The 17,475-nt window shown below is 48.6% G+C and overlaps 1 protein-coding gene across 5 annotated transcripts in view; it reads right to left on the reverse strand.

Annotated features, from left to right (window-relative positions):
* TDRD7 (tudor domain containing 7) overlaps window positions 1–17,475 on the reverse strand; it is a 51,113-nt gene that overhangs the window by 21,054 nt on the left and 12,584 nt on the right. For all 5 annotated transcript variants that reach the window (XM_075078344.1, XM_075078347.1, XM_075078346.1 and 2 more), the window contains exons 4-6: window positions 16,693–16,906; window positions 6,431–6,516; window positions 5,065–5,282 (exon numbers count right to left, since the gene is read on the reverse strand). In XM_075078344.1, the coding sequence (XP_074934445.1) occupies window positions 5,065–5,282; window positions 6,431–6,516; window positions 16,693–16,906 (518 nt within the window). The remainder of the gene's footprint in view (window positions 1–5,064; window positions 5,283–6,430; window positions 6,517–16,692; window positions 16,907–17,475) is intronic.

Genomic DNA, 17,475 nt, shown 5'->3' on the forward strand with positions numbered 1-17,475 from the left:
GAGAGTAAAAACCTGACAGAACTACTTGCTCAAGGAATACAACTGGTTACTGGAGCAATCCTCCTCTTCCCTGAGCAGACCTGTTTAATTCACTCTGAACGCTACAGTAAAAACTCAGCTGCTAGATGTAGCAGAATGCAGTACCCCATTTGTTAAGAGAGGGGATACCACCCAGGAAGTTAGATCCCTCCCTGGGGCCCAAATTAGAGGTGTCACCAGATGACTGAATAGCTTAGTACAGCTTTCGGACTATTATCCGCTCCTGCTCTTTCATGTGGGTATTACATGATGTTGCAACAAAAAGTCTAAGGTCAAACAAAAGAGATTTCAGGGCCCTGGGAAGAATGCTAAGAACTTCAGGAGCACAGGTAGTATTTTCCTTAATCCTCTAAATATTGGGAAGAGACTTTGGAAGAAACTGATGACCCCAAGATACAAATGCCTGGCTCTAGGACTGGTGCCTCCACCAAAACCTTGGGGTTTACAATTGCGGAAGAACCTCTGAGGTGCAAGGTATGTTGGGGCCTGATGGGATCAATCTGTCCCCACGTGGAAAAGGCATATTTGGTCATAACCTGGCAGGACTAACTGAGAGGGTTTTAAACTAGAATCACTGGGAGAAGGGGATACTAACAGAAGAGCTCAAGGTAAGCCAAGGGGTGGCATGGCATCACCGGAGGGTGGCAATGCTAGCAGCAACATTTATGCTGCTTCTGGGAGCACAGAGGGCTCAGGAGCATATCTGAAATGCTTGTACACCAATGCATGCAGTATGAAAATGAAACTGGATCATCTGGAAGCATTGGTCACTTCCCAGAGCTATGATATCACTGGCATTATAGTGAGACTTGGTGGAATGAGTCCCATGACTGGAGTGCTGGCATGGAGAGTTACAGGAAGGATCGGGGGGCAGGTGAGGTGAAGGAGTTGCACTGTATGTAAGGGAGAGGTTTGATTGTACAGCTCTTACAGTTAGCAATGATGTGGCTGAGAGCCTCTGGCTGAAGATTGGGGGATGGAAAACAAAGGAGATGTCGCACTGGGTGTCTACTACTGACCGCCCAGCCACGATGACAGCACTGATGAGTTATTCTACAGGCAATTAGGAAAAATCTCTGGATTGGTAGCCCTTGCCCTTACAGGAGATATCAACTTCCCAGACATCAACTGAGAATACTATATTGCTGTGACAAGCATTCTGGGAAATTCTTACAAGTTTGTGGAAGGTAACTTCTTGTCACAAGTACTAAGTGAGCCAACTAGGAAAGATGACCTCCTAGATTTGTTATTTGTGAATAAAGAGGGACTGTGCCAGGGGAGGTTTAGACTGGACATTAGGAAGCATTTCTTTACCAAGAGGGTGGTCAAACACTGGAACAGGCTTCCTAGAAAGGTGGTCAATGCCCCCTGCCTGTCAGTGTTTAGAAGGCATTTGGACAATGCCCTTAATAACATGCTTTAACTTTTGGTCAGCCCTACAGTGGTCAGGCAGTTGGACTGGGTGATTGCTGATAGGTCCCTTCCAACTGAAAAATTGTTTTCTATTCTATTCCTTTTCAAGCACTTCTCATCACTTGCATTTTTTCCTACTGAGCCAACATTTTCATGAAGTTATTATAAATGCCAAGATCTCTTGTCCCAAGCTTAACAGTCCACACAGAAAAAACTTTTTTTTTAAAACGTAATGACATTCCTTCCTGTCTATTGCTGTAGTTAAGTCTTAGTTGCAGTTTTACGGCCAGCAACCTGGTATTAGGAAGTTCCGTACTTCTTCAGAGAACCCTGGCCTTTATAACCCTGAACAACCCTGTATTATTAGCCAGCTCAACTTGCATTTGCACCCTTTACCAACTCACTTATTACAATCCTGACCAGCATGTGTCTAAGTGTCCCTGCTGTGGAATCCCACGATGACTTCCTGCCTTTCTGAAGATCAACCATTTCAGGCTCGCTACATTTCCAATCTTTTAACCAATTATACATCCAAGCAAGGACCTTCCCTAATGTCCTACTGCTGCCTAATTGACTAAAAGCTTTTGGAAGGTAACTCTGGAAATTCAAGTAAACATTCTGAGAAAATATGTAGGAATTTAGTCTTCTCCTGAATTGCCATATCTGAATTGCCGTCGCCTGAATCACAGAGTGCAAGTAATTGAGGAGCGCTGAGCATGTGCAAGGAAAAAGTCTTTTAAACATACATACCACTTAGTAAGGGGGTTTATAATTAGACTGCAAAGGGAATCACTAGACACATTGCCAGTACCAAAAATAAATTTGTTATTACCTTTGGGTTATTTGTGACTTCAAAAACAAAAAACAAACAAACAAAAACCCAACCCAAAACCAAACCCCACTTGTTTGTTTACAAGTCTGCATCCCTCTCACACTTCATACCTCCACTGTAATGTTCTCTCCCCCCTCAGGGGTTCAGTTGCCTGGAGTGCAACGATTCAAAGCTGAGCTCAAACACAGCAGAGCTACATAACTTTGGCTCAGAATTATTAAAAAAAAATTGCTAAGTTGTAAGAAAGACTTGTGAGAAAAATCTGCAGAAAGGTAAGAAATAAGACAGGTACAGTGGCTAAAACGGGGATCACTAACTGCCCAAAGATGCATGACAAAGTAATTGAGCTAACAGAAAGGCATAAGATGATGACAGAAAAAAATGAAGGTGAAAGGGTCACCACCAGTCATCGCTTTTCTCAGAGCACTAGTCTTGCTGGAGGCAAAAGCACACAATTCAGCAACATTGCAGACCTGGCCAAGAGAACTGCTGAAGCAGACAACTCTTCTCCTGACTGAAGCCTGCCTGGATAGCAAGACTTTTGGGGTATTATATAAGGGCAGTGAGCATATTTATTCTCAGTCCAATTGCTCATTAAGGCTTGGCTATAATATGTGAGTGCTAGACACTACGTAATCACTTCATATTTTGCATTTAGCTGTGCAAAATACATTGCTATAAACAAGAGGCTTAAGCAGGCTAACCTAAAGGAAGGGAGGTAACAGACTGATGGAGAACACGGTCAGCCTCATTCTTTAAAGTAGGTCCTCTTGCCTGAAAGGTGAAGACTGAAAACAAGATCATCAGCCTACAGCTTATAGTGATTTTTGGAGACTTCAACTCACTAGACAGGAAAAGTTTCCATTACTGGTGGGTGTAATCTAAACACAGAAACAATCATTTCCCAGAAGTCAAAAATTAAATTACTTCCTTTCAAAGAAGAGTTTAGGGATGTGAGCTATTCAGAAGTGACACTGTCCACAGCATAGTCCTCAGATGAGGAACTTGGAGATGCTGAAAGCGTATTACAATGTTTATTGCCTGCTGGTTTGCAACTAAGCTACTACTAATCAGTATGCATTAAATAAGAGGTCATGCTGTCTCTTTAAGAAGGTACTGAGGGAAACATCGGGCTTTTTTTTTGTTGTTGTTCTTCCAAGGTTTCCAGACAATCCCAGTGTAACTACCCAACAAGGCAGAAATAATTCAGAAATCAATCATGGAAGCATCTTTACTGATATTGAAGAGTACAATCTGACTTCTGGCATTTAAAGGATCTACAGAGCTGTACACCTGCAGACAACTTTTTTGAATCAGGAATAAACATTGCTTATATCTAAGAGATGTATGGTAGCCTTCATAAGAGAAGGCCTGGGTCCCAGTTCAAACTTCTCCATGCCAGAGCCATGATGATGGTCTACATACATCACTAAATTGAGACAGGCTTTACAGGCTCATTAACAGTTCTCTGAAATAAGACCGACTGTGCCAAGACAACCTGATAGTTCTGATTGCTCTTGTACTGTGCCTGCTGTATCACAATGTTCCACAGATTTAATGACTGTTTACTTACACCAAAATGACTTTATTTGCTTGCTAGGAAGAAGAGGTAGACCCAAAAGTTAACAAACAAATGGACAATGAACACAGAACAAAGATCCTAAATGAACAGTAACATTCGTCTGGAACATTAGCTAAGAAAAAGACTAAAATTTGCTGCATGAATTAAGTAACTCAAAATGTAACAGCGTGCTCTACGGATAACACAGGAACCAATCATCAGCCAAATTGTTGGCAGCTGCATACGTTACTGATGTCCGCAGCAAGATGTCACAAATGCATCTTATATATGTGTTAGAATACGATACACACATGCAAATGATGTATTCCTCTGGTACCACAGTTTGACAGATGCTGATGAAGTTGAAAGTGGTCATTGATATGACTGGCTTGTTAAAATAAAGCTAAACAAAGCCTAGATGCAAAGTTGCGTTATACCCTAAATGAACCACGAGTGCAGAAGAAGAGATAAAAGCACCGCAGCTTAAGCCCCTTAACCCACTGGTGATGGCAACTCATGTAACAGGCCTCTAACACGAAAAAGATGGCCCTGGTGATCAGAAGGTAACAGATGTCGGGGAGGGCAGGGTGGAGGGGGCAGGCTGGGAACTGCTTGAGCTGTAATGTCTCTAGCCAATATTATCACACTTCATTTTCATCTAGTATTGTATCATAAGCCTAACTTACACAGCAAAATTCTGTAACCTTGACTTAAGATGTGGGAAAGACCTGTGGAAAACGCTACAGAAAGAGAATAACTACAGACAGACATAAGACTGTTCACACAGGACTTGCTGGTAGCTTACACATTTAAGAGGAGATAAACCCACCAACAAGCAAAAGCATAAAATGCAACGGGGGGGAAAAAAACCCAAAACCAAACCATGGCATGGACAGCAAGTGTCATCAACTGGGTTGTCAGTGTTGGGGTCAGTTAGAGGTGGCAACTCAGCAACCCAGAGCACTTGCTCCAGGAGGTCACAGAGGCTGACCTTTCTTCTCAAAAAGAGTGCTAGTCCATCCAATGGTGATTTTTTGGGTGTTGTTTTGAAGGCATTGTTACAATTTGGGGAGGAGATGTTCTTTTTTCTTTTTTGTTCCTTCACTGCTACATATGGTGAAAGGAAATGCAGGACTTCATAAAATAACATTTGGCAAATGAACACTCAGAAATATGTAGGATACTGGCATCTTCCACAAAAAATACATTGAATACTTACTGTGCACACATGAGGCCAGTTCTCAAGCTGACGAAGCACCGCTGTGCTAAGCTCCTCCCAGTACATTTCCCGGTAGATCTGTGGCATCTTTGACACCCAGACACCACTGCTGCACTGGCTCAGAATCTCCTTAATGCGACTTTGAACTTCATTGACAGGCGCGGTGGAAGGGCCAGAGGCACCAGTATGTGTCTCTGCAATGGATGTATTCAAGTTATCTGTTAAACAAAAATACAACCTTGAATCAAACATGGCCTTATCAGCAGGAGGCAAGACAGATGATTACCTACCTACTTAAAAATTAAGCATGGTAGCTGCCAGCCTAACACCAACTCTAAAATGTGGCTCTCCTGCCCAACTTGGTTGTTTCAGTCACCTTCTATTGGAAAGAGCCGTGGAAATCTCAGACATTTAGTAACTGACCTGAAGCTGAATTTTCAATCACTGTAGTTATTTTCATAAGACGTTTCTGAAGAGATCCTGGAAGAGGTTACAGAACCCTCAGCCATGCTGTTGCTGAGAGGCTGCACTGAGGCGGTGTCCCAAGAGGGACACAAGATAATTTCATTACAAGTACAAACAGAACATCAAAGATACAGCAAAACACTCAAGGATGTTCTTCTAAATTCAGACAGATGTACAAAACAGACCAGTGATTTGCCTTCCATTCTAAGGTATGTCCTGTGGAAAAGTCTGAACCAGCACTCAGCCTTTCTGTGATACTGCACCTAGGGAAGCCCTCCAGCAGAGCAGGTAAAGAGACAGCAACTGTCCAGCTGCTTTGGGCAGTTTCATACATCGTGTGTAGGAGCAAGGCAGTCATTATCCCAGCTGGAGGTTCACATCACTAGCTTGCCTGCTCCCTCACCTCTGGTCCTCTACTCCTTTGGAGGGGTGTATTTGCTACCACACCTGAAGCTTCACAAATCCGCTTCACTGGTCTCAAAGAAAGCAACAATCATTTGACAAGCCCATCAACTGCACAACTGCTGGGGGCAAGCACACAGGAGGGTATTTTCTGGACAGCTAGGTTAGTGTGCTGCTTACTCCTGAAAGCCAGGATTTCACTCTCTTATACCAGATCCCTGACCAGGCAGTGAAGTTAAGCATACTCCTGTTTCCAAGCTACTCACACTAGTTTTGTGATTTACTTTGCTGCACAATCCTGGAAGACAGAGAGGCAGACAAGTAAACATGCACATTGCCCTAGCACCATGAAATCAGAGTGAGAAGGTTCCCTCAAAGAACTTGGTTTCTCACCCAAACCTATCTTCATTCAAAACAAGTACTAAGACGGATTTTTCTTAAGATAATATCCAATCTAATGAGAACAGTCAACAAAAATTTCATTAATGGGCAAACATACCATTTGAATCAACGGAAGAGCTTCTGGACAGATGAACTTGCAACTCCTTTTGAAACCGTGGTGGGACAGTTAGTCTCTTCTCAGACCTAAAATTCAAAGGAAAATTGCTTGAAATAATTCTCCTGGCTGTGAATAGCATTCCGTTTGCTTACAAGACCTATACATAAAATGTAATATATTTCACATGCTCCTAGCAGCCCCCTGCACAAGATCAGTATTCACAATGTCCTGACTTGGAAGAGAGCCTGATGAGCAGTAAGAAGACAATCAACAGGTGGTTTCTAGGTTTTCTTATTATCCCAACTATTGTCAGAAGCAAAACATCATGGTTCAGCCCCAGTTGGCAACTACCTCTAGGGTTGAGGTAGGTGGTAGGTTTTCCATCCCACTTCCTCATGTTTTCTCCATGGTCACGCAGGTAGAACCATAGGGTGCCCCATGGTGTGTATCGTCTCTCTTGAGCAAAGGGACCCTTACTCCTAATGGCTGAGATACTGGTCCATACTGGTGGGGAGTAGAACATATCCTCTTCGAGCTGCTGAACCCACTTCTGGGACAGTTTCTCCAGAGACAAGACAAGAGAGGAAGAGATATTTGCTTCATAATCCCACCGTCTATCAATCACCTCCACCACTGTTGGTGCCTCGTCATCTTTTCAGGACATTATCGCCAATATGTTCACATGCATCAATGGTGCGCTCCCTACAAACTTTCCCGACGTGGGTTGTGTGCACTGGGCTTCATCTGGGTCTCTGGATGACTGTTGATCATCTAAGTCATTATATATCACCTCAAGCACAGCTAATTCCCTTAGATACTGGATACCTTTCTCCACAGTCATCCATTTTCCTAGGTCATATACAATATCTTCCTTGAAGGGTACCTTTCTCTCACACCGGACAGGAGTCACCTCCAGAGGCTGAGGGCTTGTTTCCCTTTTCCAAATGCTTTGTCAATGCCCCCTTCCCTAGAAAGGGATCCCAGTTGTTTGGCTTCCTTCCCCTCTTATTTCAGGCTGCTGGCCCCGTTACCCCAGCATTGGAGCAGCCAGGTGACAATGTGCTCACATGAATGACGGCCGAAATCTTTTCACACATCTCACAGCTCATTCAAGGATAGGGGTTGGGTAGTTTCCATTTCTTGTACGAGTTCGTCGTCTTCCTTCTCCTCTCCTCGTGATGGCCCTGCTATTTCATCCTCTCTTTCTAAAGGAGTTGACTTCCTCTTCCAGGATTTCTTCTTGTGTATGGGGGCAACTGATACTGGCATTGGTGGATCCTCTGATTCAGCTGCAACGCTTGACACCGGGGTTGGGGCAGCTGCAGCGTCTATCCAGGGGGTTTGACTGGCCACAGTGCTTGTCACCGGGGTTGGAGTAGCCGCAGCATCTGTCGTGGGGGTTTGAGTGGCTGCAGTGCTTGTCGCTTTCCTTGTCTTTGTCTCTTTAGATCCAGAGGCCTTCTCTTTCCCTTGGGGGTTCTGAATTGTGTTAAACAGGGCTCGATAGCCATGGGCCAGGCCCCAGCACATTGCAGTGATTTGTATCTCTCTGGGATTGCCAGCCTGACAACATACTTCCTCCAAATATTCTACTAATCCTTCAGGATTCTGCACTTGTTCAAGAGTGAAGTCCCACAACACTGGTCGTGCCCACCGTCTTAGGCACTTGCCCATACTACCCCACATACCCTGGCACCCGTAGCCATTGAGCCTTGGGGCAGATCTCTGGATGATATTCTTAAATTGCTTATTAACCTTAGATAGAGCTGGAACAGTCTGCCAAAGCAATATCAACTGATACATCTTAACTACCCAAGGATGTTCAAGATACTGAAAAGTTGTTGTAATGAAGGAGCAGGCATTATAGAAGATCGTAGCTAAGGTGCCATTCTGTATTTCCTCCATAAAAAAAACAACTCTCAGAGGAGGAGGCATAATTGCTAATTGTATCCATGAGGTGGTATCCGACACAGAGTAACAGCTTCAATATAAATTCAAATACCAAATAAAACTCAAGGCCAATGTTTTTAAAAACAACTCTCCCAAGCAAAACATCACTAATGACAGCAGAGCACAGCAGACCACAAAAACCAACACCAATCTTTAACAGACACACCAAATACAAGAGCATGGTGCCAATCGGATAAACTAATAAACTAATATTGAGAACAGAGTCTATGCTGTGACTGGCAACTGTTATTATCTCAAGCCTTTGGGCCCCAGGTTGGGCGCCAAAAAGGATTGTTGTGGTTCAGCCCCAGTCGAACAACTGAACTCCCCCCACCTCTGTGGGATGGGGGAGAGAACCAGAAGAGCAAAAGCAAAAAACTTGTGGGTTGAGATAAGAACAATTTAATAATTAAGATAAAATAATAATAATAATAATGATAAAAAGAGAAAAAGGGAAGAAAGCCAAAACAGAAATGATACAACCGCTCACCACCCGCCGACCGATGCTGCCAGTCCCCAGGCCGCGATTGCTGCTTCCCTCTCCTGGCCAGCTCTTCCCAGTTAACGTACCGGGCATGACAGTACATGATATGGAATATCCCCTTTGGCCAGTCTGAATCTGCTCTCTTGGCTGTGTCCCCTCCCCTCCCGCCTTCTTGCGCGCCCGGCAAAGCATGGGAAGCTGGAAGAGTCCTTGACTAGTACAGCACTGCCCAGCAACAACTAAAACATGTGTGCGTTATCAACGTTAGTTTTCATACTAAGTCCAAAGCACAGCACCGTGCCAGTGAAGAAAATTAACTCTACCCCAGCTAAAACCATGACAGCATTAAAATGACATTGGCAAAAGGAAAGCATCTGGGCTTAATAACACAGTTGATCGTCTTCTATTTGATACGTTCAGCCTCACTATTTGGTCTTTTATCTGGATGGTGTCTCAGTCTTGCTGTTGAAGATGATTATGCTCACCTTCTTGGTGGCCACGTCAAAGTCTACTGAAAATATTTGGCTTCTGAAGCCAGGGGAACACATAAAACTACACAGGAACTCAAGGTCTTTTTTGTGGACACTGTTGCTACACTGTTAAAGACATTCCTCTCTGAGGTGCTGTCCCACAGAAAGGACACAAATGTCATGATTTCAGGTGTTCTTCTGAGGTCCCTCAGAGAGCAGCAGCTTATACTTGGAGCACATGCAGCACAATGAGCTCCTGACAATGAAGAGGTCATGGCAGTGTGTAGCTCACTAGGACAGTTTTGGAAACAATCAGCTGTGGAATAATTACATACACTGTAAGCAAAAGGGGACAAGGGTTGGAGAAAAAGAGTTCAAAGACCAGGACCAAGCACCTCCCAAAGACACATACCCAAGGAAGAACTGCAGTGGAGAAGTCAGTGTGGCAAATGCACCAAAACAGCTCTCCATAGAACTATGGCAGCTTGCTGTGAACACCAGGCACCTCCAGACCACAGCAGCCACTACGCATGCACCAAGAAGGCTCCGCAGGTGGTCTCTGCCTAAGGGGCCAGTAGGGAGACCAGCCGTCTCTGGAGTTTGGGGACATCTCTGGAGGAAACCACAAACTTTACCAGTTGCAGAAACATCAGGGGTGATCTTCGCAGCTTCACCTGGGCTCTCAGAAGGTAGGAGAGGGGTCAAGTATGATGCTGAGGCTAGTAGCAACAGGACATCAAGACTAGCAGAGTATTAAGGTAGCCCTATGTGCCTTCGCATGGATCTTTAATCAGAGCAGATCCACAAATCAAAGAGGCCTCCCACAACCCTGACAGGGTTGTCAGGCCCCTGTGCTGGGAGATGGAGATAGTATGCAGAATGAAGTCCCAGTTGTTGAAGAGGTGGCAGTCACCAACCTGCTCCTTCACCTGGATGTTCACAAGTCCATGGGGCCGGATCGGATCCACCCAAGGATACTGAGGGAGCTGGCAGAGGAGCTCACCAAGCCACTCTCCATCATTTATCAGCAGTCCTGGTCAACCAGGGAGGTCCCAGATGACTGGAAACTAGCAAATGTGATGCCCCTCTACAAGAAGGGTCGGAAGGCCTGTCAGCCTGACCTCAGTGCCGGGAAAGGTCATGGAGCAGATCATCCTGAATGCCATTACGCAGCACATGCGGGACACCCAGGGGATCGGGCTCAGCCAGCATGGGTTGATGAAAGGGAGGTCCTGCCTCACTAACCTGGTCTCCTTCTATGATAAGGTGACCTGCTTAGTGGATGAGGGGAAGGCTGTGGACATTGTCTACTTGGACTTCAGTAAGGCCTTTGACACTGTCTCCCACAGCATTCTCCTGGAGAAGCTGGCTGCTCATGGCTTGGACACGTGCACTCTGCGCTGGGTTAAAAACTGGCTGGGTGGCTGAGCCCAGAGAGTGGTGGTGAACGGAGTCAAATCCAGCTGGTGGCCGGTCACGAGTGGTGTTCCCCAGGGCTCAGTGTTGGGGCCGGTCCTGTTCAATATCTTCATTGATGATCCGGATGAGGGGATTGAGTGCACCCTCAGTAAGTTTGCAGATGACACCATGTTGGGTGGAAGTGTTGATCTGCTGGAGGGCAGGAAGGCTCTGCAGAGGGACCTGGACAGGATGGATTGTTGGGCCGGAGCCAACAGTATGAGATTCAACAAGGCCAAGTGCCGGGTCCTGCACTTGGGTCACAACAACCCCAGGCAACGCTACAGGCTTGGGGAAGAGTGGCTGGAGAGCTGCCCAGCAGAGAAGGACCTGGGGCTGTTGGTTGACAGGCAGCTGAACGCAAGCCAGCAGTGTGCTCAGGCGGCCAAGAAGGCCAATGGCATCCTGGCTTGTATCAGGAATAGTGTGGCCAGCAGGAGCAGGGAGGTGATCGTGCCCCTGTAATTGGCACTAGTAAGGCCACACCTTGGATGCTGTGTTCAGTTTTGGGCCCCTCACTACAAGAAGGACATCGAGGTGCTGGAGCGTGTCCAGAGAAGGGCAATGAAGCTGGTGAAGGGTCTAGAGAGCCAATCTTAGGAGGAGCGGCTGAGGTAATTGGGGTTTTTTTAGCCTGGAGAAGAGGAGGCTGAGGGGAGACCTTATCACTTTCTACAACTACCTGAAAGGAGGTTGTAGTGAGGTGGGGGTCAGTCTCTTCTCCCTAGTAACAAGTGATAGGACGAGAGGAAACGGCCTCAAGCAGTGCCAGGGGAAGTTTAGGTTGGATATTAGGAAAAACTTCTTCACTGAAAGGGTTGTCAAGCACTGGAACAGGCTGCCCAGGGAGGTGGCGGAGTCTCCATCCCTGGAGGTATTTAAAAGAAGGGCGCTTGAGGATATGGTTTAGTGGTGGACTTGGCAGTGATACTTTAGCGGTTGGACTTGATGATCTTAAGGGTCTTTTCCAACCTTAACGATTCTATGATTCTATGACTCACATCTCTTCTAAGCAGCGTCTTACAAGATTTAACATGAACTTGTCTCCCTCTCTGTTTTACTGACCCCGTAAGATGAAACTTCTGCTCCTCCATCAGCTATGGGGTATCATTACACCAAAAATAATATTTCTGTTCTGGGTCACGTCCCACAGCATTAGCAATGAGAACAGCAACTGCCCAGCACAGCAGTTTCCAAAGCAGGAGAGGCGTGCCCAGAAGTGCTGAGCAGCAGATCAACTACAAGCACATTTCTGAAACACAAGTGGGACAACACTGAAAAAGTACAAAGGCAGTGTCACCCACACGAAACCCCAACACACATTCACACCTTGCACTTGTTGGGTATCTGAAAAAGATTCTTCTAGCACTCCATCTGCATCACAGCTCTACCTTCTGGGCACAGCTCAGATACCCGCACAAAGCAGCAGCACAGTCTCTTCTTACAAGGTGTGCTGTGACTGGTCATGCAGATCCTACAAGAAACCCAGGATCCACCTCTCTATACATATATTTATCAGCATGGACAACTCCAAGCTGGACAGATACCCAAGGAAAAAAGTCCCCTTAAGGGAAGAAGACTCAGAAGAGACTACTGTCATTGCTAGGCAGCAAGCAAAACAATCCCCTGAGCTAGCCACACGGGTAATGGAGGCTGTTCTGCTACTGCTACCTCCCAGTAGGAATCTGTAGCTGTATTCTAGTCCTCACAGTGCCACATACCACTTCTATCACCTTAATCACACAGAAGGTGACATGGCTGACAGGAGTGCATGGTAAACCAGCAGAAACTGCAGCAAGCTTTCAGCAAGTAAGAAGGCAGATGTTCCTCTCTCAAGCCATGCCATCTGGAACACCTTGAAAAGGAACCTTAAGCAGAGAACTGATGATTCCCTTATGTTGCATGTGAAAGCAAATGGGATTTGGGATTTCTCAGTATTAAGAGACTTCATGTGGTATCTTCCTGGGCTTTCTGCTGTGGTTCAACAGCTTCCCAGGGAACAAAGTGGTGCTAACATCAACTGTGAGCCCTGTTATCATCAGTTGCAAGCCCTGCAATCAGACAAGGATCCTGTGATGCGCTGCTTGCTCACACAGACCACGGTGGTCTTATATCACCAAAGACAGGATGGAACGCCGCCAGACAGCGGCAAGGCCCATACACTTCTCCCCAGCATGTAGGTATGAACAACTCAGATGCCTACAAGGCCTCATGCTCCACAGCTGCTAGAAACAGCTCCCTGCAAGAGGCCTCTAGCCACACCGGCAGTAAGAGGACACATCAGCTGTCCAGCTCTTCATAAATGCCTGACCAGTCATGCAGACATGCCAAGCCCTCATGCGTAGCTCTAACCAAGCAGCCAGTCACGTTTCATTCCCACAGACAACTGTCTCAGAGTGAACGGAAGGCATGCCCTTCCCTGCCTATTGCAAGGTAAGGCCCATGCCATCCAGCTCTGCTGTTTGGCCCTTGGACAGTGCTATCTCAGCAGCAGGGCCAGGTGGCAGCCAGCAGCAAATGCTGCCAGCTGGTCCAAGCAAGGGATCACGAAGCGTCTCAGCCAGTTCTCACCCGTGCCACTGCCTTCCAGACAGCCTCGGGACTCTGCAGTTAGTCTTACAAGCAAGTCTCTCCCACCTTCTGTGGTTGTGCAGGTCCACAGCAACATGCTCATGACATGAACTTACCGAGTGATTGCTGCGACAAAGACAGCCTGTCAGACCCTGCAGCAGTGTCTGCAAGAAGGCCTGGGAGAGCAGCAGAAAACAGCCTGGCACAACTGCAGCTACCTTCAGCATCTCCCCCTTGTCATCTGGGTGTGACAGAAGGGGGAGGAGAAACAGCCTGTTCTCTTTCCACCCAGCACTACACAGTGGCAAGCCCCAGAAGCTGTGGACACGGAAATCTCTCAGCAAAACACCATGGGGAACTAGAGAGGCAGGACACAGACTCTGGCAGCCACAGGGGAACTGCCATGTGCAACCTCACTGTGGGGCTTCACTACACGATGCTGGGTGCAGCACCAAGACCAGCCAGCACCCAGACAAAGCCTGGGAGCACATCCCGCCCGGGCAAGTAGCACAGGTCTGCCATAGCAGGACAGATGCTCAACAGAGAAGGAGAAACTGAAGACACGTAAGTGTAACTGTGAGAGAACAGATGTGCTTTGCTATGACTTTGGGAAATGGAGAGGCAGGGCAGGTGTCAGAAAACAAACCCAGAGAAACTGCACAAAGACAGCACCTCAACCCAGACTGGGAAATGGGGCAGAGACTAGCTCTGTTGCCTTCATGACATCTCTCAGCCAGTCTGTGCTGAGAATGCTCAGCCACTCTCACAGGCAAGTGCTGGCACCGCTGCTGTAACAGTGCTCCCGAGTCTGTGCCGGACACCTACGGGGCTGGTGTGAGCCCAGGATTTCTGGGGATGCTGCTCACACCTCCACTCATTCACGCACTGGTTGGAGGTCAGGACATCCTGGCTCAAAGCAGCCTTCACTCCCGCATTCCCAAAGCACAAGCAACCACAGCAGCTCTGGGGCACAAAACATCCCCAGCAGCAAGGACATCAGACATGGATCTTGCCAGTCCTGCTTCAAACCGGCCAAGCTGAAACAAACTAATCCAGTCACGTGAGCCATTACACAACCTTGCATTAAAACAGATTATGTGCCTCTTCTCCATGAACCCTCCCTCTAGTATGTCCCCAAGCTAACAGGACAGCATATGGACCCTTTGCAACAGCAAAAGATGTCTTCTCCTCCAGAACTACCTAGGCCAAAGCACCTTCACTTGTAGCTTCTCCTCCCGAGTAGGGCAGAAACAGACACCAGAACAAAAGCAGGAGAACAGTGTTACCTGAAAGGAGCTCAGGGGAACCTGCCAGAGAAGAACAAAGATGGCAACACAAGATGGAGCACGCTCCATTAGAAGAGCCGGAATAGGGCTGACATCCACTTAATTTTCCTTCAAGCATTACAAAGATTCAAGTACTACAAAACACCTTCTGGCCTTCCAGTAACTAACCTGGAGAGAACTGTAAGTGCTCTCTCTGCTCTGCCAGTCCAAGGACAAAGGATCTCTGCCTTTTAGGGAAGTGCCACTTCAAAAAACCCAGCTCATCTAGACACACAGAAGAAGGAAGGCCGATGCACAACTGCTCCAGCACCTCTCCTGCACAGCTGGTTGGCTTGGCCCTTCTCTCCCTTGTGCAGCAGCCGCCTCAAAAAAACAGAGCACATAGCTGGTGACATGTTTCTCCACCCAGCTCCCCGCTCAGGAGGAGAACAACAGGGCTCAGTTCAGGCCATGCTCATGTCGTTCGCAGCTGTGGTGCACAGAGGCCCATCTCAGGCCTCCTCGCCCCTGCTGGGGCCCGGCCTCACTCCCCTCACCTGCAGCACACAGCACGTCTCTGCCCTGGCCTCCACCTCCAAACCCTCCACTCCATACACTGCCGCTGCCACCTCCTCCGGTTTCCTTGCTCCTGCCACTGTTCTCCTCTTGCCCACCCCACCTTCACTGCCTCTGGCCCCTGCCGCCATCACACCCGCCTCTGCACTGATCCAAACTTCTGCCCGGCCATGTCCCAACAGCTGCTGCTACAGCCACAGCCCAGCTGCCCAGGGACATAAGGACGGTCTCCCACCCTCCAGAGGATCCCTGCCCCAGACCAAAGCCCCTTAGACCCATCTGGCAGCCCCAGGGCTGCCTTCCCCCTCCCTGAGGCACCTGCCCACTCCAACAGCGCTAGCACCATGGGCAACTTCCCAAAAAGCATGACAGCAGAGCACTGCCATAGCAAAGGGCCCTCTGTGGAGCAGCAGGAAGGTTATGAGGCAGTGCTGTCAGCCATCAGTAAAACGCTACACTCTCAGGCACAAAAGCTGAAGTAGCTCCTGCCCTCATGAGTGCTCTGGGCACATCCTCACCTCCCCTCTGGCACCCACACCCCTGACGCACACGGGGCTCACGCCAGCAACTGGGGCAGGGTGCGCTGGCTTTCTGTGGGTCTTCCAGAAAGAGCAGGCACCACGGCAGGATTAAGCTGTCACTCTGCTCCGTGCCACTTCACAGCTATGCCGCCGTGGAAGCGGCACACCGCTGCCATTTCCATTCAATGAAGGCTGTCTTCTAACCCATCCTGGTGACCCGCAGAGGATTACCACCACAATCAGAGCTCCAGCCGACTTAGCGCAGCCACAATGAGGGAACAGCAAACGCTTTCTCGCCACCGTCAGCTGATGGCCCAGGGTGGCCGAAAACAACACAGAAAGAGAAATGATGGGGCAGCACTTGGCTAAGCCACCTGGATTAGCCAGGCTCAAAGGGGGCTGAAAACCAGCATGTACTGCTAACCCAGCAAAACTGCAGCTCCAGCCCTCATCTCACTTCACCCAAACACCGTCAGGCAGCTGCTGGGCCCGAGCACACCAGGAGCGGCCACAAACACTAACGCTGCAACGGACGAGTCAGGCAAGAGGAAAAAGAGCAGCCACCTGCAGACAGCCATGACTCTGAACATGCAGCTTCACCTGTCACCTACACACAAACCTCCTCCTGCTGTCTACTGCACTGGCCACAACAGCTCCCTCCTGGGCCTGGGGAACAGCGACATCTCCATGCGCCCTTGGTGTGACACCTTCAGCCACATTTCTCCCCAGAAGACAGGGGACCAGGCCGGAGCACAGGGGAGCTGCGGCAGCATCCAAAAAGGCCTTTGCCTTCACCCGCCTCCCTCTGAGGTACCAGCCCGCATTCAACCTTCACCTTTGGCAAGGGCGGGGACCTGGGCTCCCGTGTCCCAAAACGCACTGCTGGCATGACAGCATCCAAGTGTCCGCCGCACTTCATTTCACCTCGCACGCGCGCACGCGCACACACACACGTGCACACACTGACCTGTTTACCACTGTGACGTGCCTCTGCATGGGTGTTTCTTTAGATGATCCACTCCCAGCAGCTGGAGGCAAGGCAGACCGGGTACTCTCCATAGTGGGTTTCACCACTCCACACGCCACTCCCCTGCCTCGTGGCGGGCGAGGAACAGGCCTCTTGCTGCCTTCTTCGGGCACGCTCAAAGGCCTGGGCTGCCGCAAAGTTCCTTTGGGCTTTCCTAAAGAGTTTGCAGACATAGCTGTGAGTAGCGCCCTCCTCCACCCAACCCAAACACACTGCGAGCACAGCGCCTAACTCCCTCCAGGGAGTCCACGCTTTTCCAAACAACAGAGAAGAAGCACGCCCTCAGCCACACTCACAGGTCTCTTTGCTACACCATCGTGGCTCGCACCCAAGGACTCACAAACCACAATCTCCACCGCTACGCTGCAGCAGGGAAGGAGACAGAAGACCCATCTCTCCTTATGCTCTCGGAAAAGCCGTGCACCTCTGAGGTGCCACAGCAGGCCGTGCCTCAGGTGGAACCCATGGTCAGGCTGCCCTTTACCACCCAAGGGCAGCAGCAGCTCCCAGAGCTGCAGCACATGCAGCCTAACTTCACCTCCTTGGCCACCTCCTGCACCGCTACCCAAAGGGCTTCTTCTTCCCTGCCCTGGCTTGCAAGCACCTCCTCCCAAACTCCCACCACCCAGCGGAGGTTACCAAATGACACCTGCAGAGCAACATGCCACACTGGCCTCCAGGCCACGCTGCGATAAACCGGCTCTCGCCCGCTTCGCTCTTTAC

This window comes from Phalacrocorax aristotelis, chromosome Z, assembly GCF_949628215.1.
Source record: "Phalacrocorax aristotelis chromosome Z, bGulAri2.1, whole genome shotgun sequence".
Classification (NCBI taxonomy): domain Eukaryota; kingdom Metazoa; phylum Chordata; class Aves; order Suliformes; family Phalacrocoracidae; genus Phalacrocorax; species Phalacrocorax aristotelis.